Raw genomic sequence first — 24,610 nt, 5'->3', positions numbered from 1 at the left:
TGTGTGACTCTGCAAAAGAATAACCAACAACAACAACAAAAACTTATGCCATTACAGTATTTCATACTGTTGCTGTTTGTTTAAAGTGTTGATTTTCAGGAGTTACATAAAGGTTTTTGTGTTAATTAGACCACTTAAAGATGTATAATTCATTAAAACAGTTTTAAAACATCATAAAGCTATACAATATCTAAACTAAAATCAAAAGCCATCACGGACATGTTTTAATGACACATCTTTGTTTTCAATTAAACAATACCATTAGAAACTATTTTGACATTGCTTCCCATCACTGTAACCCAGTGTGTCCACAATTATCTCCATTACAATCTGAGAAACACTGTTTCATGATAGTAAAATGCTCTAATAATAATAACTGTAAGGTCAGATCATTGCATGGGCAATGAAGATAAGGAATATGGGTATTTTAAAATGAAAAGGATACATTTTGTTTTTAAAATGTCATCCTCTGTAGTGCATTAAAACCACATAAAAAGGCTGATAACTTTGAAGATATTTCTTCAGAGTCATTGCAAGTTACACGCTCTTTAAAGGACGTGGCAGTACGAGCTTCAGTCCAATATCAACTACGCAGGAAGGCATGTAAGAGAGGGGGATCCAGATAAGCTTGGCGTCCCAGCCAGCACTGTATCGTGTGCGTGGGTGGGCAGAAATCAATGCGTGCTCCATGCATCTGGTCACCTTGGTGAGGTCAACATCGCAGACGGCATTCATAATCAAACGCTGGATCTTGATGTCTGAAAAGGAGAAATGCATATGAAAATTGTATGTAAACTTATAGTGAAATGTGTCTGCATTTCTTTTTGGATTGTGATTTTTATATGGAAATTTATAGAGAAAACACCAATGCTTTCTTCGTTTTGGCACAAAGTTTTTATCATTGGGCAACTTTTTATGAAAAATTTGCAATTATTTTTTATTATAACTAATTGCTCATACTATGATTTAAAAACTTAAGAACTTCTAGTAAAAGAAAGAGTTGTGTCTTCACAGAGAACAATCAAAATCAGTTATGAAACAGATACAGCAGACAGCCACATTTCTCGTAAAATGCTTCAGTCCATTGAGATGATGGTTAACAGTCTCCTGTCTACTTACACTTATCCAGGTACTTGTCTCCATAGCTGGCTTTTACTTCAGGGCTGAGCTGGTTCCATAGGCGATGCAGCTCTCTCTCGAGGGGGTCGAGGCTCGTCACTGCAGTCTTGAAAAACCCCGGCTCGATGATGCACACGTTGACTCCAAAGTAGTTGATATCTCTCCTGAAAACAGAAACGTTGGCTAGCACTGCCTATATGCTCACATTTCATATCCTCAACAGAACTTCACGTCATTTTGAGAAACACTTTTTGACAGCTTTGGATTTCTAAGTTGTAACCAATGGTTAAAAAAAAAACCTTTACATGTGCTTTACAAAGTATTTTAGTGACCGATAATAAAAACAATTTTGGGGTTGCCAGATTATGAAAAATCCTTCTGGCCAAGGCTTCTTCTTCTTCTGCCAATTGGGAAATAATGCAGTTTTAAATGTTGGCAATTCATAATTTATTGTGGGTTTTGCACTTTAATAAGCCTTCAAGTCCAGACATGTTAATAAGCAGTTAATATTAAACACTAAAAAATTTCCACAGGTTTAGTCAGAAGTGGTCCATTAGAGGATCTTCTTAATGAATCACATGTCTCAAACCTGCCCTGGGGGATGAACGCTCTTTTGGCAATCTAAATGTGTACTTATGATTTGCTAAGAACAAATAGATCAAACATTATTTAGTGATTCATTGACCACCAGTTGGAAACATAAGTGAAAACATAATCAGGTACCCCATGAAATAAGGAATGTATTTCATTGTCCTTTATTGTTCTAATTGCCCCTAATTAAACAATAAAGACTGTGTGGCTACTCCTTCTAATCATAATACACTGTGGATTTTTCTTAAGGAGAGCAAAATACTAACCGGGTCCAGAATTGAGTATCTCTGTGGTTATTTAAACACTGCAGCATAAATGTGGTTACAGTGACCTGTTGTATGATCTGATAATTGTGTCAATCTTACCTGAGGCAGTCAGAGAAAGACTCCACTGCGAACTTGGAGATGCAGTATCCGCCACCGTTTGCTGCCACCCTACCCAGCACTGATGCCACATTCACAATACGGCCACGGGCCTTTTTGATGAGGGGCAGGAAAGTCATAGTCATGGCAATCACTCCATTCATGTTTACTTTCAGTGTGCAGTTGAAATCCTCAACCCTCATCCACTCTGAAGGACCCATGGGTAACGAGCGTCCAGCATTGTTCACAATACCCCAAAGTCCTACAAAAAAAAAAATGGAAAGGGGGCGAAGATTTTAGAGATCTGCCTTGAGAGATCAAATTAACTAACTTTTTCTAAATCTAAATAGTGTGCACCATCTCTCACCTCTTTCGCCAACCTCCTTCGTGGTCCACTCCATCGCCTTTTGGATGCTGTCGTGACTGGTCACATCCAACAGGATAGTTTTTAGACAAGGCCCTGCCACTCTTTTCAGATCATCAGCTCCCTTTTCTGTGAGGCAGCCAGCCAGCACACGGAAACCTCTATGGTCGAGCTTCTTACACAGCAGGTTTCCAAATCCAGTGTCACAGCCGGTCACAAAGACATACTTTTCAGTGATGTTCTCAATCTCCAGGCTGTCTCTGTATAGCCATATAAGGATCCACAACACCACAAAGGTAGCACTGATGTACAACCAAGCATTTTCCCTAAAAGAGAGGAGATAAAAAGAGATTTGACATCCAGAAAATCTTTTACTAAAGCTTAAGTTTATAGCCGTCAAATAGCTTTGGTATTTCTTACCCTAAAAGCTCGTAGACAAACTCTGTATCCATGTTGCCTTCGGAACTAGAAGTGAGTTTTCGGTCACTCTGAGGACTTGACGCTTTCTGAAAAAACATGTTGAGCAAACTACTACAGTAAGCAGCGACATGGCAGATGGCCAAATCCAGTTTTCAGGGAATGAAAAGTAGACACATACACTGATTAATTTCAGAAATCTCTTGCGGCCAAATCCCTACTCGATTTCATAATGTTGTAGGGTTTTTATTAAAGCTTTGTTCTGTTTTATTGTACATTTTTGACAACTGCTGGACACAATGGATGTGTTCACTGAGGGCCTTAGTAGAAGAGATGTTTTTAATACAGAACTGCTCTGGCTGCGTTGTGCACATGAGAAATATTTGGATAATACTCTTAAGGAAGAAAGAGAGGTATTTGTGAGCGAGTGAGACCCCAAGGAAGGGGGCATTGTTTTGAGGGATCATTTTAAATACCTGTGACGGAGCTGCTTAGGCTGCTATTTGCTGAAAACCAATTAGTTTGCAGGCTTATTAGTAAATAAAACAACAAAAAAGTTATTCATAATAACAAGTTATCCATGATATTAAAATCACAAAGGTTCAAATGTTGTTTAATTGGCATAAGAACATTAATTAAAACATCAACTATCAAGTGAAAATGTAAATCCGGTAAAGCATTCAAATTAGATTTTCTAAATTACATTTACCATCACATAATTTGCAAACAAACAAATCAATATAATTTCATCAGATATAATCAAACTTAAAACTCAATTACTCTTTACTTTTGTTAAACGTTTAAACGAATGGTTTCTTTAATTAAAGTGAACTATGATACTTTCAACAGGAAATCGGGATTGTGATCAATATCAGTATCACAGAGCCCAGAACATGCATGAAGAGAAAGTACCTCTGTGGTAGTTCAGTGGTGAGACAAATAATAATAATAATATGAAAACTGTATCATCCTACCTTTTCTTCAGATTGAGAAGTGATTGATCTCCCACAAGTTATCCGTCCTCTTCCCTTTCCCTCTCTGGTTATTCTTCTGTCTTAGCTGTGGGAGGCTGGTCAGAGAGAAGCTTTATCCCTGCGGTTTATCCCTTAAGACAAGTCCGCAATTAGTAATCCCCAATCCGTAACCATTTGGTTTGTGTGTATAAATAAAAAAAAGTGGGGGAAACAAACACATTTCTGCAGTTTTTAATTTTTTTTTTTTTTTTTATTAGATATTCCTGCATGTAACAGTACAGTCTTTAATTTCATACTGCATCTGGCCCTTTTAAGTGGTTGAGAGGAAAATGTATTAATATATTTCCGGAGCCTGGTGGTTCGCAGGGTGTACGGGAATAAGGACTTTATGTTTCAAGAGTGTTAATACAGAGTTATGGTAATCCCACTGGTGGAAGCTTTGTTAAGCACACGAGTACAATCTTAGTGGCTCTCACAATCAAACTATATTAGCAAGAAGGCTCACACAATATATGCAGTACTCTGTAACTAGTTGTTTATGTTTCTGATGCCTGTGTTGAGACTCGTCAGGTCATGCGGCAGAGATGTTGACTGTCAACACAAAGTGACCACTCTGCTTTACATTGTATTGTGGTGTTTCAATGTTTTTCTTTCTAACAGAACCGTGGTACGATAAGTAGAAGTATTTTGTATGGGACTTGTTTCACAGTTGCACCCTAAATTAAAAACAGTAACTATGATCCTGCCCTAGGAACATTGCTCTCAAATTATCTGTCTTGATAAAATGAATATGTTTTACATGCAGACAAACTGAAGCATTAGTCTATTACCTGTGTGGTGAATTGAAAGTGTAATTAGTTACCAAACACGCCTGGAGTTATGTGACGGGACTCAGCAGCCACGTGCGATGTGACGCAACTTTACAATCACTTCCCGCATTCCATGAATCGGACCAGTGAGGCGAATATTCATCCAGTTATTGTAGAGTTTTGTTGCAAAACTGTGTTGATAGAGTTAAAGACCTTTTAAGGCCTTCTACTTTTGCAAAAGAGGCACAACTAAGCAACCAAAAAACACTCCTTTACCAAGTTCTTTTTGGAATCAAATATTTATTATACTCCCTTATTAAAGACAACACAACCTCTCAAAGCTCTTCTCTATTCGTGTAATTAACATTTCATCTATGCCTGCCCACTAGTGACACCTACTGTGGGAATAAACACCTTGACAAGATAACCCTTCATTAGATGCCTGCCTTTCAAGTGAGGTTCTTCATGCCAATTTGTTCCTTGTTCTTCTTTGCGATTTCTTTTTTATGTGAATGAGACAAAACACTGGTCATTTTTACAACTTTATTAAAAATAATGTTCCATCATTAGGGGTAACAAAAATTTAAATTGTCTAACACAAAGAGTAAAATCCTCACTGTGTAAAGACATGTAATGCGTAAACAAAAACATCCATAATTCAGGTATCACGTGCTGAGAAAAAACCTTCCTATAAAATGCTTTTGAGGAGACAAGGAGACAGCTGGTTATTTGTCTGTGATCTCTTACATCTATTACAAGTCTTTACATGCAACACCTGTACAAATTCATATTGAAATCATTTTTTTTTTCCTATTCAATGATTAATTAACTATTGCCAATATTTGATTTACTTCACAAGATATCCTTACTATGAAAATGTTAGACCTAGGCTTGATCTTTAAGCATCTCCAACGTCATTATGTGCTTACCCTTGTCTATACTGTTTCTAACACAAGTAGTTAAGCAGTGATGCATGTGTGCATTAAATTGTTGAACGCTTGCGACGGTCGTCTGAACAAAGTAACTGTCAGCCTTCATCCACTCTTAGAGGAGTGCAGATGAGCAAAGTAGCTGCTGACATTGATGATAGTGTTCAACTGGACCAGATTTATGTATTTCATATATCCAGTGTATTTAGTTTGAGCTGTAAATGCCTCCCACACACACCATGAATTTTATGAGCACGCAGACTGGAGCTGACCCTTGTGTACGTACTCCAGAGCTGTGGCGATCGTCCTCATGTCCATCTCAATACTGCGGGCCCAGTTCTCCACGTCCCCAATTTCCTGTTTAAAATACGGCACAAAAAACTAAATTAGTAGATGTCACCTTGTGTATTTACCAATCTAACCTATTATGGGGAGTGTGCTAACGCTACTAGTCCCCCTGTACCTAAAAATATGTTTGGATGGGGTACTATTTCTCTGAGCTCTGATTAAGCACCGTTTAGGGCATGTTCCAATAAACATGATTTGGTGACATCACAACTAATTTGCCAGCTGATCGTCATCCAGTATTTATCTTGCACAAAGTGTGATGTGGAAACCTGAAACCTTCTGCGCACATACACAGTAAACAACATTTAAGATGACAGGTTGTAACAAATTGTTAACATCTTAAAATTAAATATTGGTATATATTTAGGATTTTTTTTTTTTTTAATGAGAAATGTCTAAATGTTTTTTGGAAAAAAAAAAAAAGAAAAAGTACGAGTATTTTCATATGTCGTATACAATGTTTGGAGAACATCTTCTAACATTTCCAGGCATCATTTTATCCTTTCTGATCCTTTGAAGCTGATGTAAGCTGTCTAACTGTAAAGGGACCTGAAACTCATTTGAGAATTGCTTTTACCACCTGTCAAATATGCTCAGATCCACAGTAGCAGCTGTATAAAGGCCCTGAATGGACCTAATCTGCTTTTAGTAAACCAAATAAAGAAATAGTACTGCAAGTTCTGATGAATAGACATTTTCTTTTTAATTGAAGTAAGTGCACACTGATACAGTTGGTATATGGTTAAATCTGTATTAAGCAATGTCTTTGATATTAGTACTGATATAGTACAATGCGAGATTACATAAAGCACTGAACCCACTCAGAATATGTCTAACATTCAAGTCCACTAAGTATTATAATGTCAGCAAGTGCTGCTGTGAGGTGTATGAAATTGAGACCAGATATCTTTTAGGGAATCCAACACTATCGAATTTATTACATAGAAGAGTCTCCTCATGAGTTCAACTGACAAATACATTCACATGCTTATAAAATAAACAAAGGTTAAACTGCAAAGATTAATGTTAGATCTTTTTTAGATAAGTCATGAGTTACTCCTTATAGAGCCTTCTTCCTTGTACAGTGTATACTACCTTTAAGGCTTGATTGAAGCCCTCCACCATACTGATCCACTGAGCAGTCTGTTTGGAGAACTGGCTCGCCTGCACTTGGAGGGTCTTCACCTCATGGTCCAGCTTACGTTGATTTATGTATGCCTGGGCAACTCTTCAGTGAAACGGGACACAACAATGAGCTTCACAGCATTTTTATAAAACCATAACATTATGTATTATGTAGTCACTGTTAGAATGAATTTGTATTTGATAGTCCAGAGTCTCGGTCATTCATTTTTCCATTTATAATGAAAACACGTCACTAAAGGATTTTGGTTCTAATCTTTTTTTTTTTTTTTGTAAAGCCACAGCCCAACAATGGTCTTTGCATCCCTTTTTCATTCTTTAATCTGATTCCATCACATCTTTCACAATGTCAGCAATCTCAATGAGCTATTTCTGGTTGTTACACATCGTGCTAATTCTACGCTGCCAGAAAAGGATAGATGTATTATATTTGCTCGGGAAGAGTTGAGGGAAAGCTTGACTGAAGTATGTAAGGCCATTAAAAAGTTACTCATACAGTCGTACACATGCGACGTGTTCGTGAGGCATTGGCCAGCCTCACTGCTGTATAAATCGTCCAAAAGTAACAGGTTTATAATGCTGAGGAATTCCTAAGTGCATACCAGATGCAGGAGTATGTTACTTACTTACTTGTATCCAATGTCACTGAATTAAAGCTCAGTAAAAACGTCATAATCCTTGGCGACATTTATTATGTACCACCATGACGTTCAGCGCCAAAAATGAATAATCAATCAACTGGAAAGTTATCTTCAACGATCGCGTGTTGCGCATTGCGGGCATCATGGGGTTGTCATTAGATCCCACGTCCACATCCGTAACTACCAACATCCCTGCTACGTTTGGACAATCGTGAAAAAGGAACAAACTAGCAGGGCAAACTGCATCACTTTCATACCCCACGTTGAGGTGGTCTACCAGGGCTTCTGTCAAACACGTGGCGGCTGCAATCGCGTCACGTCTGCGTCTCTCTGCGCAAGAAAGAAGAAACAAACCAAAAAGAGGCAAATATGAATTACTAGTTGGGATATACGAACGACCCCCTGTGTCACACAGAGCTTTTGTTTTTAGCATTGGTTAGCATCCCAGCTAGGCAGCTGTAAACTCTCAACTCACCTTGCAGCTCCTTCCGCTCATTTTGCTTCGCCTGGTGCTCCTTCAGTAAACGAGACAACATCCTCCTTCAGTAAAAGTCGTTGTGAATATTTTGCAAATACCTGTTCGTTTGACGAATTAACACGCTATTCATCAGACGTGCATGTTTACCAGCTGGCTAGCAACAATGATAGCCGATGTCACGAGACCAAGCTTGAGGACGTCAGACGTCCAGAAATGGTCATTTATTAATTTAACGTACGATTAATTGATTAATTAACACAATGAAAAAAATGTTTTGGACCGGTTAGTACACCAAACAACAACAACGCACGATTTAAAGGCATGTAAATGCTCTTTTAAATTTATTTTTATTTTACGGTAAACGACGTCACATCGCCTTCGATGACGTGTGGTCCAAGCCTTCAAAATAAAAGCATAAATTAAGTACGGTGGATATATATATATATATTTTTTTTACTACTGCAAATAACAAGTTTTTCTAAATTAAAAATTACACATAGATAAAATACAAAGTGTAATTATAAAAAAAAAGCAAAAAAAAATGACATATCATTACAAATACAAGACAACAGACTGAAAGTAACAGCAAAAGTAGGACCGAAGGTAGCGAGACAAATATCTTATTCCCGTATCTTATGACAAGTACTGCGACAATAAACGATGGACACCAGTTGAGACCACACAGTCTGGGTACACACATCGGAGCTGTCAACGATACAAAAAGAGATTCTGTAAAATGCGAAAGCAATTTCCTTTTGATTTTATTGTGAAAAAACTTGTAAAGGAAAAGCTGTTCCTGTTCTAGCTAGCGGAATACAGGTCCGCGCTGATGGCTGGTATCTTACCTGTCAACAACCAAGACGTAGCTGAAATTAAAGTCCGCGTCGGCCTTTTATCGTCTGCTTTCGTCAGGTAAGATGATTTTCGTCTTTCGCTGAATGAATGTTAAGATTTGCTCCCCTGGACGGTCGGAAGTCGCTCGAGGAGCCGGGCGGTGTTAGCATTACTAACGTGAGTTGAGCTAAAAAAAAAAAAAAAGCCTCGGGGTTCATCAGGACGTCGGCGGGCGAAAGTTGCTCCAGATGTAGGAACTTATCAGCTTCCATCAGTCTGTAAGTAAACCCTTTTACGCGGTGGCCGTCGATACACACCTTTAACCGAGTTGAAAACCGACCCTCCACTAAAACGCTGGTGTTTCACGCCGCCTTGTCAACGAGCTCCTGCCGGCTAACGCTCCGGCTAACCCTGACAGCGACATTTGTTCTGCCATCACGTTGCAAACAGCAGGACGCAGGATTTTTTTTTTTCTATTTACGGCAGAAGCACTCGGGTAGTTTCTTGAAATAGCTTGAGATTAAACCCAAAGTCACTGGGTGACGTGCGTTTCGGTGCACTTGAAAAAAAAAAAAGATCAGATTCTTTAGTGGCGTTGCATATAAACAACCGACATTTAGTTTGGCGGCTGTCCGTATAGGAAATAAAAGACAAGTGAAGTGAAAATAAGAAATGCAATCAAATAAACACGTTTTTGTTTTTGAAAAATTATTAAACACGGTCAAAATATTTGCACGGTGTTGTTTTTGCACGCTTATAGAAGCAGGAAGTAGTTCCGTGATTTGTGGTGTTGAACTGGGGGGGGGGGGGCGGACCAGGGGTGTGAAGGTTTCTTTCTGGATGTTTTCTACCCATCTGTGAAGACAGCTTGAGTGGATGTCCCTCAGGTCTGAAAGCAGGGAGCCCACAATCCGCTGAGCCGTCTTCACGACTCCCTGAATGGCTTCCTTTGCAGTGCAGCTCGAGTACGGGACTGTACAGCAGTGTCTCTGCAGTGCAGGAGTAGAAGTTTATCAGCAGTTTCCCTGAGTTTGTTGCGCAATTGGGGTCCTCGGGAAGAAGAGGACAGGGTGTGTCTGAACACTTGTGCTGCAGAAATGATGTTAAATTGCGCACAGAGTTTAGGCCTTTTATTTCTTTACTTAAAGCCGAATTCACCTGAAATGCTTAGCTTAGATTTATTATTGACATCAAAACGTTATCTTTCAATCAGGAGCAAATGATGAAACTGTATATCCCAAACATCCCTCTGCGGCTTCCTCAATCTGTACCGGCCGCTGCATGTAAAGCCAGGTTATATTTTCCACTGGCTGTAGCAACCTAATAGCCTAATCGCTCTGTAAGTAGGTTACCTGCCTTGAGTGTCCAGTGTTTACATCTGATGTCATTGGTTGCAGCTTCATCCGTTGTAGCCAAACGAGGCTCCAGTGTTATGGATAAACCATGAAGGCCCAATTGCAAGTCACAGGTAAGATATTGTTATCACATGGTCGCGTGTTAAGTACTGTTTGAACTGTGGTGTAAGAGCTTTACCGGGCGCTGTCACTAACAACTGACTGTTGTTGTGAGTTCAGCGTTGAAAGTTACGGTTAAGAAAATAGTCACTCGTTAATTGTACCATGGGGTTGTGTTATCTTTACCAAATGCCACAAATATGAACGATATATATTAAAGGATATATTACCGACAGTGTAAGTGTGGTATCTGTTGTTGTCCTCTTTCCAGTGCTTTCTGCCAAACTAAAGGAAAACAAAAAGAACTGGTTTGGTCCGAGTCCGTATGTTGAGGTCGCCGTGGACGGCCAGTCAAAGAGGACAGAGAAATGCAACAACACGCACAGTCCCAAATGGAAGCAGGCTGTCACAGTGTGAGTGCGACGGTTGTGTTCGTCACTGAAGAGGAAGCTAACAAATATCTTAATTATAAGATGGTGACAGTTGATCACAGAAATGTTATTCATTTGTAAGGAACTTAGTGAGTACATTGTGTTGTTAACAGCTATATTTTAGTTGCATGTTGTAAGTGTAGAGTCTACATTTGTTATTATCATTGTAAACATCCCAGTTTCTATAAAACTCGGCTGGTGAGTTAGTGAGTTTGTCAACAATGGTGAACTAAATACTTGGAGGATATATTCTGAATCAATATCAATATCTGATGTATCTAAATTTAAGTAGCTGGTGAATGCACAAAGTTAGTGCGCCCAACATTCACTGTTTTAGCATAGTTGATGTACCATTAAAATAAGGCTCAATGTATTCACTTTTGCATGTAAGTGAGTAACTGGTCAAACTAATGACTGACCTAAGGAGGTCATGTACTAGTGAATCTTTGCAGCATTAATAATTAAAGCAGTATCTCAAAATCACAGATTGCATCAAATCTGAAAATGTGTCTATTTTTACGACTCTTAATTATCGAAGTGATGTTTTAACATTTATTTCTGGTCTTACTAAAAACCGCTGCAGTAATGCCAGACATAGAAAAGCAAAATTATCTATCACAAAAATTGGACTGTCTATGTAAGAAACGTATATTGATTTTCATACATGAATTTGTAGCATGAGTGCAGATCATTCTTCATCCCTTTTCTCTGCTGCCTCTTTCATTATCTCATCATTTTCTCACCTTTTCACAGAATTGTGACTCCAGTCAGCAAGCTGATCTTTCGTGTTTGGAGCCATCAGACACTGAAGGCAGACATCCTGTTGGGAATAGCCACACTGGAAATCAATAAGACCCTCAAGGCTAATGACCTGAAATGTAAGTTTACCTTCTCCTAAATTAAAATGTTGTGGACGATTTTTCAAATATTTTGAGCAGAACAAAAGTATTCCATTACAAACTTTTCACTCACTTGACCATTTACGGGTATAAGACAGCTATTTGATGGAGTTTGTTTGTAATCACCTAAACTCCTTGAGGCCATCGTTCTTGTTGTTCCCCATGTGACCAAAATGGGGAACTGTCACTGACACTGGCATCTTTAAAACCCCACAATCTGACTAGCAGGGCTGGAAACAGTAACAAAGTGCCTTAAAAGTCAGTGAGTGAGGCTCTGCTAAAGGATATAATTCCTCAATATTTGTTCATTTTAACCTCAAGTGTTTGTTTATGTAATGTATGTTCTTACAAGGGCAGTTTTGACTTTTATATTTGTTGAAATGTATATGTTTGTGTGATGAGTTCTCCTGTTTTTCAAATTATAAGCACCTGCCTGACACGATGTTCTGTCCTCTCTGAAGTGTGTGAGGTGGTGCAGTCACTGCAGCTGTGCTCTGACAGAGACGCCCGCGACGTTGTAGGTGACCTGTCAGTGTGTCTGGACGGCATGCAAGTAGACCCAGAAAGCTTTGCCTCGGCAGAGAGGGAACAGAGTAAGAGGCCACACACAACTCAAACCCTGCATACTGTGTTGACCACAGTAGCAATCTGACCACATGAGTAACTATGTAAATTTGGTAAATAACAAAATTCACCACCAATTAAAGTGCAGAATTGATTTAGCTGCTCCGAAGTCACAGATTCACTCTTCTTAATAATCAAGTTGAGAGTTATCAGGTTTGGTGAAAAAGGTGCTGACAGCGCTTAACGTCAGTTCTTTATATTTTGCCCAATCACATGGCTTATATCTTGTCACAGATTTATCTATATTTGTGTATGCTGTTCAATATATTAGTAGGCCTTTTATACAGTGTTGCCATTACATATTTTGCCCACCAGAGAGCACTAAAAAAAAAAAAAAAATCTTTGTTGTGGTAAAATGCATCTCTTAGTACACATATTGGTCATAATTCTTTGATAACCACATTTAAAGGATTCTGACCAAAAACGATATATTATATAATATTAGAAGTATCAGCTGACATGTTGTTTTATACACTATATTTTATTTTCAGATTTAGAGAGTCTCAGATATTGATACCAGTATACACCAAATTCTCTCGTTCATTATTATTGGGTAAATGCTAAAGTGTTGAAGTGAACCTTTTTCTTGCTATCAGGATATACTTGTCCTGAATTATCCTGCATTATTTAACATAAGCTATAAATTATGTCACATAATTGCCTTTTTTTTTTCTGTTATTCTAGCTGCTCTTCCAAATGGAAATGCAAAACAAAACGGAGACACTGGAAACAGGTCTAGTAAAGTGTTATTAAAGATCTATGCATGTTTTATTTTATTTGAAGCTTGGGTCAGTGGTTTTGTTTGTTAGTTTAAAATTTTGCACGTTCATTTTTGTGAAAACACTTCATAAACATTTTGTTCTTGTAGGTCAAGTAGAGACACGTCGCCTTCCAGTGACTCTGAGGAGTGGGTCATTGTACCTAATGGTCATGACGTCAACGGTACAGGTTCTCCCTCCCGGTCTCCAGGGGGCTCCACCGCCTCTCGTCCTCCCAGACCTGCCCGACCTCCCCCTCCCATGCCTCGCAGACCAGCAGCCTCACCAAGTAGGAAAAACATGAGACCTCAAAGGCTTCACAGTAGCTCACATATAGGTTGACATAGGAGTCAAACTACACAGCAGTCACTTCATATTCTCATCTACAACTGATGTTCTGTAGGATACAAAAACAACAAATACAGGTCTATGTTTACCGACTGCGGTTAAAGCAATTACACCTCCACAAATTCATTCACAGACTTTTCTCTGGCCTTGTCCTTGCTCCTCTTTCCAGCCTCTTCCAGTAGTTCTTCTCCAAGTGAGCTGAGTGAAGGCCCGGCTACTGATGGCTCCTCTCAGGCATCAGCCAGCGGGTGTTCAGATCAGCAGGATGAATCAGCTGCAGGAGCAGCGACGGCAGGTTCCTCACAGACAGCAAGTGGACCCAAACCAGGAGCCTCAGCAGCTCCGGCTGCAGCAACTCCCAGAATCACTCCCATGAACAGCGGCCCTTTACCACCAGGGTAAAGAGAAATGCATCACTAATTTAGTTCTACATCCCCTTCCACATGTTACTGTTAATAGGCATATGATAGAGCAGCTTTAATTCCCTTAATCTGTGTTGTTATTCAGCTTTCGATTTTCCACTAATGTTAGTTTTTCAGGGACAAAATCCAACAGAATCTATCAGAATCATTTGTATTGTCTTTGCAGGTGGGAGCAAAGAGTGGACCAGAATGGACGGATGTACTATGTGGACCACATTGAAAAAAGGACAACTTGGGAAAGGCCTGAGCCTCTGGCTTCAGGGTACCAAAACACTTAATTCACTGTTAATATAAAAATTCACTTTTCTTTAGTTTTTTTTTTTTTTTTTTCTTTCAAATTATGATTTTAAATCTGAGGTCAGTCATGTTGTTACGGTACAAATAGCCGTGTTCGTGCTTTTAATATGAGTGTCCGGTAAAACACCTGTGGCAGATTCTCGGCACTGCCTTTTAACTCTCTCTTTTCTGTAGGTGGGAGCGCAGGGTGGATCCAATGGGTAGAGTGTATTACGTTGACCACATGACACGAACCACAACGTGGCAACGCCCCACACAGGAGTCAGTGCGTAACTATGAGGAATGGCAGCACCAGCGCAGCCAGCTCCAGGGAGCCATGCAGCAGTTCAACCAGAGGTTCATTTATGGGGTGAGTCACCATTTTAGCTTCTGGGTTTGTTACATTCACTGCACATGAAGCACAATTTGCACATTTGGCTTTGATTCGCATAAAGATCTTATACACACATGATTTATGACCTGACACGACAAGAATTTTGTCAAATGTTTTCTTACCCACTCCTTCTAACCCAGGATGATAATGAAAATAAAAATGATTTTCACGTCCCTCTTGTGTTGCATACTGAACATAATTAGCTGTTTGGCAAACTAATTTTGATGTCACAAGGTCACATTTCTATGTCTGTGCACAGAGAAGCTTTCCACTTTTTGCATATGAAAATGCCAACTTTCTTCTGAACATACATCATCTGAACAATAAAGGTCAAATATGCAAATAAAGTAACAAAAAGGATAAAACACAGTATTGAGTGTTGTGGAGGGCACCCATAAGTGAAAATGTAACAAGCATCTGTTATATTTCCCGGAGAATAATTACTGCATCAAAGTTTCAAAAGCTGTTATTTGTGACGTTGATGCTGTTGAATATAAGTAAAGTAAATATTTGCTCCCCAAAATGAAGTGACTTGCAGATCTTGACAGAGATGGAACATAAAACCAACATCTTCCCATTTTAGGATGGTCCACCTTAATAAACAGCCTGTTTATGAATTACGGAGATTACAGCTACTGTAATTATAGTGTTTACTTGAAAAATATATTCTGAACATTCTTGAAACAAAAAAACAATAACAAGTCCAAAAACATCTGAAGGGTTCCTCCTATCTATGTTTTCAAAGTCTGGTTTGGCTTTTGGATCTGAAATAGGCTCAAAATTTTGCAGTCACTACACGAGTCTGTATAATTCAAATAATGGATCGCTATGACGAGCATATATACTGTATAGTCATATGGTTGCAAAGCTTTTGCGTTGCAAGTATTTGCACCAAGTCGGAACAGACATACACATATTAAGGCGGTTAGTTACATTAGTTGACTATGAATTTGGGCTGTGACATGTGTCCCGTTCTCTCTCAGCTCCAAGACCAGTTGGCCGCCACAGCCAATAAAGAGTTTGATCCGCTGGGACCTCTGCCACATGGTTGGGGTAAATATCACTAATATTGGACAAGTATTTTGACTGTAGTTAATGAAGAGTTACAAAAACTAAGTAAAGGTGTGTTTTAGGACTGAGATTTTAGTTGAAATGCATGTCAGGGAATTGATACTTACACTAGTGTTTTGTTTTATTCAAGAAAAGAGAACTGACACGAATGGCAGAGTTTATTTTGTCCATCACCCAACTCGGGCGACACAGTGGGAGGACCCAAGGACGCAAGGGTGAGTGTCGGCCTGTGTGTGTGCGTGTGCGTGCGTGTTTGTGCCATGTAATGTGCTTCCTGTATTTCTGAGATTTCTGTCAGTGTTGAGTCACGTAGCTGTATTTGTGTTTTATTGCCGGTGACAGGCACCAGTGTTTCGTCACTCTGCTCAATGTGGAATTGAAAAAGTAGAAAAATTGGCCTCCAGTTTTGAGTGACACATTTCAGGTGCACCCGTCATTCACTTTTTTGTCCTAACCTGTTCCAACTTTTCCATTGGACAGGGCGATGACGTGCAAACAACCTGGGAGGTGTGGAACTAAAATGAATGTAAAACTTTTATAGTAAAATTGAAATTACAGCAAAGAGCGTTTTTGCGACAGAGTTTGTTTGGGACAATTTCTCCAAACTATGCCTGCAATGGATCTTTAAAAAAAAAAAAGGTGTTTTTAATGAGGAAGTTATGTGTGCACAAAGAGAAGAGCTCATGACCAAAGACTGTTTATTGTAACCAGTTAATGACCGTAAGGTATTGTTGAGGAAGCCCTGCTTTTGTATTTTAATGGCATGTTTTTTTTAACCTTGCCTGTGTTTAGGTTATTTGTTTCTCTTGAAAAGTTGTGTGTAGTCATGTAATTATGTTGAGAAAATCTACGTCTTGACGGTTGTTTATTTTGAGGAATGCAGAAATATAGTATTGTGATATACTATACTCTGCTGTTTTGACATGGACAAAAATAATTCATTTTTAGTGTATCTTGGTTGTTCGTGCTCATTTTACACAAGTAAACTCCCCAATTTAATTTTTTGTGGAAATCTATTTATTAGGCAGTATGAGATGATGCACCTCACCCATGTATTGCACTTTAAGCACTTTAAGCACTTGAGTCAGTAGTTCAGTGTTTGTGTAGAAGCACTTTGTCATTGTTTTAATGTACTTTGTTTCTGATGTTCTTGAATCTGAATCACAGTCCTGTCTTGTTTTTAAATCTGAAATGTTGAATCTTGCATCTGCACAACAAATATACTCTTGGGTACTAATAAAGAAGCCTTAAACCTTTATCTCTTCATAACAGTTTCATGTATATTCATGTGTTTGCTTGATTTGCTTTGTCCAGGCTGCTGAATGACAAGCCTCTGCCAGAGGGCTGGGAGATGAGGTTCACGGTGGATGGCATTCCCTATTTTGTGGACCACAACAGGCGAACGACAACCTACATTGACCCTCGCACAGGGAAATCCTCACTGTAAGCCGTTGTTGTTATAATGCTAAAATAAAATACAGCTGTTTGAGAAAAACTTCAGGACATCCAACTTTTGAAACACTGATCTCTGAGCAGCCGCTTGAACGCCGGGGCCATCGGGTCCATTTGAGACAGACACCATCGCCCCTGAAAGAAAACACTTTCTTCACATTACACACAGTAAACTGATTAAATGTCAAAACAACAATAATGGTTAGCTCACTTCTAAATGCATATGTAAATCGGTGCAATCTCAGATGATACTAACAAAGCCTTAGCATGCCTAAAAAAACATACAGAAGCATGCTCGTAGATGTTTATTAAGAGAAGCTCATACGACACATGCATAAACCTGCCTAAATGTACATTTTTTTGGTTTAACAGAACAAATTGTTCTTCTGGTCTTTTCCACAGTGAGAATGGGCCACAGATAACCTACGTCAGGGACTTCAAGGCCAAAGTGCAATACTTCAGGTTCTGGTGTCAGGTATGCGCTCCCTGAACATTCTAGCACAACAATCTTCTGATACCGTCTTATTGTATACCTATTAATACTTTAATATGGAAAGACAAGTTAGCGTGCTTGCTGGTGTACAAAGAGTTCTAGTTGTCTAGAATGAAAGTATTTGTGTTTCTTTTCCCCTCTTAGCAATTGTCGATGCCTCAGCACATTAAGATTACCGTCTCACGGAAAACCTTGTTTGAGGATTCATTTCAGCAGGTAGTCATAAGTGTACTGACTTCCTACCACATTTCTATGTTTAACAGCATTGTCTTGAGTTGAGAGGCTAATTTGATTCTCTGCTTCTATTTAAAGATCATGAGTTTCCACCCTCAAGATCTGAGACGGAGACTATGGATCATTTTTCCTGGGGAGGAGGGTTTGGACTACGGAGGCGTTGCCAGGTAATTGCAACTGAATTTTGTATAATTATGTCCTGTTGTATGAATTGTAGCTCTTTGGACATGGTGTCCTTGGCTCACAAGGCTTTTTGTAATAATAACAGAATAATATCTTGTGCTTATTAATTGAAGTCCTGATCTTCAAAATTTTTAAAACCATGTCAGTCAACCAGTATGGCTACATCCACTAAACTATTTTATTTGTCCTCCTTTGTTTTGGTTCTGTTTACAGGGAATGGTTCTTTTTGCTGTCTCATGAGGTGCTGAATCCCATGTACTGTTTGTTTGAGTACGCTGGCAAGGACAACTACTGTCTTCAGATCAACCCCGCCTCTTACATCAACCCTGATCACCTCAAGTACTTCAAGTTCATCGGACGCTTCATTGCCATGGTAACTCCACTGTTTGTCAACACAGTCACTCTGCCATCAGTTTTTGAGCAACATTCAATTGATTGATTGATTGATTGATTGATTGATTGATTGATTGGCCCAACAGACAGATTGTGCAGCTGTATCCATGGTGATCATGTGTGATTTAAGTGATATTGTATGTGATTGTTTGTGAAATTTACATATTATGATTAGATCCTAAACTTTTAATTCACAAGACAAATATACATGTCCGCTTATAGATAAGCCTTAAAGCTCTGAAGGGAATTAAGCTTCTTAATAGACTAACATTATTTAATAGTCTTGGTGGAATGGAGACTATCTTTCAAGTACTAGATAAATATCCTTTACTTTATTGTATTTGGCTGTTGTTTTTAATGCATTTGTTGCATTGACATTTCTGCATTGTTTCTCTGCAGGCCTTGTTCCACGGAAAATTCATTGACACAGGATTCTCGCTGCCCTTCTATAAACGGATTCTGAACAAACCTCTGGCTCTTAAAGACCTGGAGTCCATAGATCCAGAATTTTATAATTCACTCATTTGGATCAAGTAAGTCTGAGTTGCTGATGGACACATGCATGATGGGAAGAGCTTGGGTGGTATGCATTTTTTTTTTTTATGATTTATGATTCTTGAGTCAGCCATACCACATGAATCCTGATAAAAAAAAAAAAAAATCCACATGTGGATGAAACCTTTATTAACACTTCAGATAGTTGGAATGACAAATGTAAAACACTGTAGCTTTAGTAGATATGCGGGCTCTGGGAGCCTATTTTTCCCCAGTTATTTTAACTGTATCAATAATAACAGTGATTGTCTGTGTCCTGCAGAGATAACAATATAGAGGAGTGTGGTCTGGAGATGTTCTTCTCAGTTGACAAGGAGATCCTGGGGGAGGTCACCACCCACGAACTGAAACCAGATGGAGGGAACATCCAAGTAACTGAGGAAAATAAGGAGGAATACATCAGGTACAGCTGCATCCTCATCCTCACTTCTCATCAACCATCCATGATTTTTTTACATTCACCTTCATATCTAACATGTTAAACACAACACTAACTCATTCAGGCTGACTTGCAATAGCAACAGTTTAACACACTAAAATTCTCAAAAAACTCTGACAATATTTTCATTCTCATTTTCTTGTAGTGGATAATTATTGGTAATTATTTAACTAACTGCATTGTATAGACATACCAGTAGAATATCATCATCCATCCATCCATTATCTATTCCCGCTGTATCCTGGACAGGGTCACGGGGGCGCTGTAGCCTATCCCAGCTCACTTTGGGCGAAGGCAGGGTTCTCCCCGGACAGGTCGCCAGTCTTAATATCAACATTTAAATGATAATTAATGCACAATATTACCTTTGAAGTGAGATATTATACTTATTTAAAAATGTCTTCCTCATTTTTATGCAACCATGAAATGCCATCCCATTCTTATGTTTGTATTTCATTTAATGATGTGTATCTTCATTTGTCTGTATGCAGGCTGGTGGCAGAGTGGAGGCTGTCCAGAGGTGTGGAGGAGCAGACGCAGGCCTTCTTTGAGGGCTTCAATGAAGTTCTTCCCCAGCAATACCTTCAGTACTTTGATGCAAAGGAACTAGAGGTACCAAGAGTAACTAGATCTTTTCTGCACAACCTTTACAAATGTTTGGGCTACTGTTGGTTCTGTTAAACACTGTTGATTCTGCAGGTATGCTATGATGGTCAAGATAAAAAGAAAATACAGTTAATATGAAGTTTAATATGTATACTATGCATCTTTGTTGTCTGTAGGTGATGCTGTGTGGCATGCAGGAGATAGATTTGGTGGACTGGCAGAGAAACACAATCTACAGACATTATGCCCGAAGCAGCAAGCAGATTCTCTGGTTCTGGCAGGTTTGTACTGAAAACAAACAAAAAAAACTTTTCTGAATTTTGAGACTCATATCGTTAATATTGAATCATCTTCAATAAATTATTACTTAGTGCACTGATTCCAATACTGAGGTATGTGTTCCGCTCAGGGTACGCAAGAGTCTTGCTGAAAAGCCTAACAATTGCATTACAACTAGCCTAAGTCCCGAACATTTTTATTTAATGTAATTTTGGTACATCCCATAGTTTATACATCAATTCATCACACTACAATGATGTAAGAATGTGTTATTAATCATTTCAATATCTTGCCTGCATTTAGCCATGTAGCAGGACTTGACATCATGACATTAACATTAGCTTGAAATTTGATTTGAAAGAAATTTGGGAACCTCTGTCTTTGTCAATTATTCCAACTAAAAAGGACAGCTGGGAATTTTGGAGCCACATTAAGATTGGAAATCAATGTTATACTGATATTAACTGGAATTGATCTGATGACAGTTTGTGAAGGAGATGGACAACGAAAAAAGGATGAGACTGCTGCAGTTCGTCACAGGAACCTGTCGTCTTCCTGTGGGTGGCTTCGCCGATCTGATGGGTACGCAAAACAAGCATGCGCACATTGTACAGTCGGTCCTATCAGAATTACTCTTTTTAATTACATTTTCCTTGTGCTCGTTTTTGATCAATACAGGAAGCAACGGTCCACAGAAATTTTGCATTGAGAAAGTGGGTAAAGAAAACTGGCTTCCACGAAGCCACACATGGTAAGGCCCGTTCTTCTCCCTTCATAGAAGTCCTTCTGCCTCAGATATTTGACATGCTGCCTGGTTCACAATGGTGGAGGATTAAACTCTCATGACCAAACCCACTTAGTCACTTCTGATTCAACCAATGGGGCATTTTAAGTTATATGCGATAATGTATTGTTGCTGTTTGATTGTTTGTTCAGCAGAAGCTCCTGCAGTTTGCCAGATAATTCACATCACCATACTCATCAAGGAGGATCATTGAAACACATTTTTTATTAGTGGTTATGTTGATATTGATACAATTCTGATAGTTTTATACTAATGAAGCACTTTTGTGTCATCTTGTTTCTGTCTCTTTTTTTTTTCTCTCCATTTAGCTTTAATCGTCTGGACCTCCCTCCTTATAAGAGCTATGAGCAGCTGAAGGAGAAGCTCATGTTTGCTATAGAGGAGACTGAAGGCTTTGGGCAGGAGTAAGACAATAGTAGCGAGACCTGGAGGACAGGACAGAGCAGTGGTGGGTTCAGAGGAGCAATATCCATTTCAGACAAGAGCACTATTCACCAGATTAACTTTGCAGCTGGGAGCTGCTTATAATCTCGCAGATGGACTTAATATTTATGTCTGTCACAATAGCAAACGCATAAAAAAAAAAAAACAACAACCCTCAAAGCGGTTTCGTCAAAAAAGTCATTTATTCAACAAGAGACCTGTGAATCCTCCTCACCCAGTTTCACCTCACACCTGTATGATGAGCTCATCCCTAATTCCCTGCTCTGATTTCACTTTGTCCCTCTCATCACACCGTCTGGCGATGGCGGTGGAACAGACGTATTTCTCGCACTGTCATGTCTGCACTCGTTCTATGTTGTGCAAGTGCAGTTTCTACACGTACATCTCCACATCTGTGCAGTAGTAACTTCTCAAGAGCCGCCCTGTCGGGTCTATGCACTGGAATTAATCATTTTAGAGGAAAGAACCGTATTTGTGCATTTTGATTGAAAATATGAAGGTGAATATCTAAAAGCAACATCAGAGGTTCTCGTGTGGTTTTGGGTCATTCAGACTCCGTTTTCTTTTGTCGAGAGGATGACTGAATGGATAAATGATTTTTCTTTCCATAGCTGACTGACTGTACTGACTCCCTTAGCACATATGCAGTTTCTTTTATAACTTTGATAAATATGATCATGCTAATTGTAAAAATATTTTCTCTTTTTTTGACAGGTTGATTTCTTAACCTTAATAATGATTTAACATGTTGAACTAGTTTGCACATGGTTAGGTGAGCGGTGAGGCGGTTGTGATTGTTCTTAAGAGAGGCTGTATTTTTATGTGCAATAGTTTTGTAGAAAACATTTTTGCCAATAATAGAGCCAAACAGTGATTTGTTTGATCATTTTTTTTATAACACTTTGGTAAAATTCAGCATTTACTGTACAATTGATTTCAATTCCAAAATGAAGTAGATAACATTTGCATACTTTTAAGTGTATGTGGTGAAACTGCTTTGGTTGTGATGTGTTTCGACAACGTTTGCCTTCCCGTTACGGTCACTGCTGTACATAATATCGGCATATTGGACCATGGACGCTCCCTTCACTTAACAGTCAGGGAGACTGAAACTGTGAAGGCTTTTCTTGTTCATTATAAGCTGTTACTGATGACGTGGGAGCATTGCATTATTTGTTGGGTAATGAGCTGTTCCCACTGAATGGTAGCCAATTTTCTGCTAGTTGTCCAGAGTTAAGTATTATTCTTACAGTGGCCCGGAGAGCTGAAGGCACTGCTACCTAAGAAGACACGATAGAATGTCTTCACGCGGTCGACAACATAAAACAAATGCTACAAACTGGTGAAAATGTTTTCTTAGTTTGTGTGTTGAACTCTCAGAGCTGCTGTGTTTTCAAGATGAGTAATAACGATACTGAATCAGTTGAATCTGTTGAGTGACTGATGCAGTTTATGTAAATATACAAACAAAATAAGAAAAAAATAACGTGTTTAATACATATAAATGATCTCAGCAGTGGACCCCTTTGAGTTGCAGTCAATATGAAAAATAAGATTTAAATTAAGGAAATAGCAAGTGGCCCTAGTTTTATAGGGTGAGTGAGTTCAGATTTGTACAATAATATTGTATTTCATGTCTTTTCCAAAAATCCTCCTTTAACATCAAACTTAAAATTAATTTTTTAGTCCTAGTTAGAGTATCACTTTTACGAAGATGACTGTGGAACCAGTCTACCAAAGGGGTTTAACGAATAAACCAGGAGGTAATCAGCTCTTAACATCCTCCAAACGATTACACATTTGATATCACTTGTCACAATTAAGTTATTGTCCTTTGTTTGACTCAATATAGAATACAAAAATATAAACACAAAGGGTAGCGTCACTATCTCAACTTTGAGTACAAAATTAGAACAAAGTTTCAGTAACATTTTATAGTTCAAAATATATGTGGATTTTGCTTTTAAGGAAGTGTCAATGAAGCGGTCGTCTCAATCTTGCTTAAAAATGTTTTCCACTGTGTCACTGGATTTAAAATGTTTCTTTCTAAATGTAATGCTTGAGATTGTGGCAGGAGTGTTTTAATAATCTGCTGTTTCAGAGTCACTGGGAGTGGGAAATGGGCTTTGGGGCACATTATGTGTGGTTTCCTGTGAATCCCTTGTACTGGCCTGTCATTTGAACCCAGCGCAGGATTGGCAAACTCTGCCCCTGACAGTACAAAGTATTATACAGAGGTAACTAATAGAAGTAAATACATTTTATGTCAGTAACACAATAAACAGCAGCCCAAAAATGGTCTAAATGTCAAAATTGTTATTGATATGATAAAAAAAAAAAAAAATCTAAAGGGTTAAAACATAAATGGGCCCATTACTAAAATGTTGTTGTATTTATGCACATTATTAACTTGTGTTATCACTGTGAATCTAAGACAGTTCCTGTTGCTTAATATAAGCAGATCCAAGTTTGTAATGTGCTATTTTCTAAGGATTACCAACTGTTCACTCATGAAGCTGTTTTAGTGTGTGTGTGTGTGTGTGTGTGTGTGTGTATAGGCAGTGTGCTGTAAATTATGTCGTATGATTTTCTGTCGCAGATAACAAATATTTTTAAAATTACATTTCGACAAGTTCCCTTTAAGTTCCTAATTAAAATGATGGATGGATTCCCAGATTTTGCGATTTTTGTGAATTTACCCGTTTGGCTGTATGTCCATACTACATAGAAAACTGCTGGTTGTTTTGACATGGCTAATAAGCTCTCCCTCACTGAAATGACAGGTATAGTGACTTAGTCAGGACTCCTACGCACTACATGCTATCTACTGCTCACCTTATCCTTAATTGTGCCACGTTATCTGACATGAAGTACCTCCTGGCAATAATTCAGTTCACACACAAACACCTACAAAACTCATTGTGTAGCTACTGGTGTGCAGATTAATGTAAAAAAAAAAAGATACAAATTTAACCTTTTTGATTTTAAAAAGGATTATGAGGTTCAAATGTAGACTGTTGAATATTTTAACAGGTAACAAC

At 38.7% G+C, this 24,610-nt stretch overlaps 3 protein-coding genes across 5 annotated transcripts; 1 reads left to right on the top strand and 2 right to left on the bottom strand.

The window, feature by feature from the left end:
- Positions 1 to 312: 312 nt before the first annotated feature.
- Positions 313 to 2,910, bottom strand: rdh5 (retinol dehydrogenase 5 (11-cis/9-cis)). The gene is made up of 5 exons (XM_069152138.1): positions 2,857 to 2,910; positions 2,440 to 2,762; positions 2,076 to 2,334; positions 1,120 to 1,283; positions 313 to 758 (listed from the first exon to the last, which is right to left on the bottom strand). Exons 1-5 carry the CDS (start codon positions 2,886 to 2,888, stop codon positions 538 to 540), a joined length of 999 nt encoding a protein of 332 aa, XP_069008239.1. The 5' UTR covers positions 2,889 to 2,910; the 3' UTR covers positions 313 to 537.
- A 2,255-nt stretch (positions 2,911 to 5,165) lies between these two features.
- Positions 5,166 to 8,494, bottom strand: bloc1s1 (biogenesis of lysosomal organelles complex-1, subunit 1). The gene is made up of 4 exons (XM_069147876.1): positions 8,173 to 8,494; positions 7,955 to 8,027; positions 7,009 to 7,141; positions 5,166 to 5,922 (listed from the first exon to the last, which is right to left on the bottom strand). Exons 1-4 carry the CDS (start codon positions 8,231 to 8,233, stop codon positions 5,812 to 5,814), a joined length of 378 nt encoding a protein of 125 aa, XP_069003977.1. The 5' UTR covers positions 8,234 to 8,494; the 3' UTR covers positions 5,166 to 5,811.
- A 453-nt stretch (positions 8,495 to 8,947) lies between these two features.
- Positions 8,948 to 24,245, top strand: itcha (itchy E3 ubiquitin protein ligase a). Of its 3 annotated transcripts, none has more exons than XM_069147847.1 (24): positions 8,948 to 9,087; positions 10,407 to 10,477; positions 10,735 to 10,876; positions 11,648 to 11,772; positions 12,255 to 12,386; positions 13,102 to 13,150; positions 13,286 to 13,464; positions 13,693 to 13,921; positions 14,112 to 14,207; positions 14,417 to 14,591; positions 15,599 to 15,668; positions 15,817 to 15,901; positions 17,001 to 17,129; positions 17,541 to 17,613; positions 17,776 to 17,847; positions 17,944 to 18,032; positions 18,262 to 18,421; positions 18,841 to 18,974; positions 19,259 to 19,399; positions 19,927 to 20,047; positions 20,218 to 20,322; positions 20,806 to 20,902; positions 20,999 to 21,071; positions 21,434 to 24,245. In XM_069147847.1, the coding sequence occupies exons 2-24, from the start codon at positions 10,453 to 10,455 to the stop codon at positions 21,531 to 21,533; spliced, it is 2,601 nt and encodes an 866-aa protein (XP_069003948.1). In that variant the 5' UTR covers positions 8,948 to 9,087; positions 10,407 to 10,452; the 3' UTR covers positions 21,534 to 24,245. The 3 variants fall into 3 exon arrangements, with proteins under 3 accessions (XP_069003948.1, XP_069003965.1, XP_069003956.1); XM_069147864.1 differs by having other exon boundaries at positions 8,948 to 9,287; XM_069147855.1 differs by lacking the exon at positions 8,948 to 9,087 and having other exon boundaries at positions 9,854 to 10,477.
- Positions 24,246 to 24,610: the final 365 nt, after the last annotated feature.

The sequence above is a fragment of the Embiotoca jacksoni genome, unplaced genomic scaffold (assembly GCF_022577435.1).
Source record: "Embiotoca jacksoni isolate LCO1_2020_lvr unplaced genomic scaffold, fEmbJac1.0.p SCAF_1, whole genome shotgun sequence".
Taxonomy (NCBI): Eukaryota; Metazoa; Chordata; class Actinopteri; family Embiotocidae; genus Embiotoca; species Embiotoca jacksoni.
The sequence above is the reverse complement of the archived record's forward strand: the minus strand, read 5'-3'. Positions and strand labels throughout refer to the sequence as shown.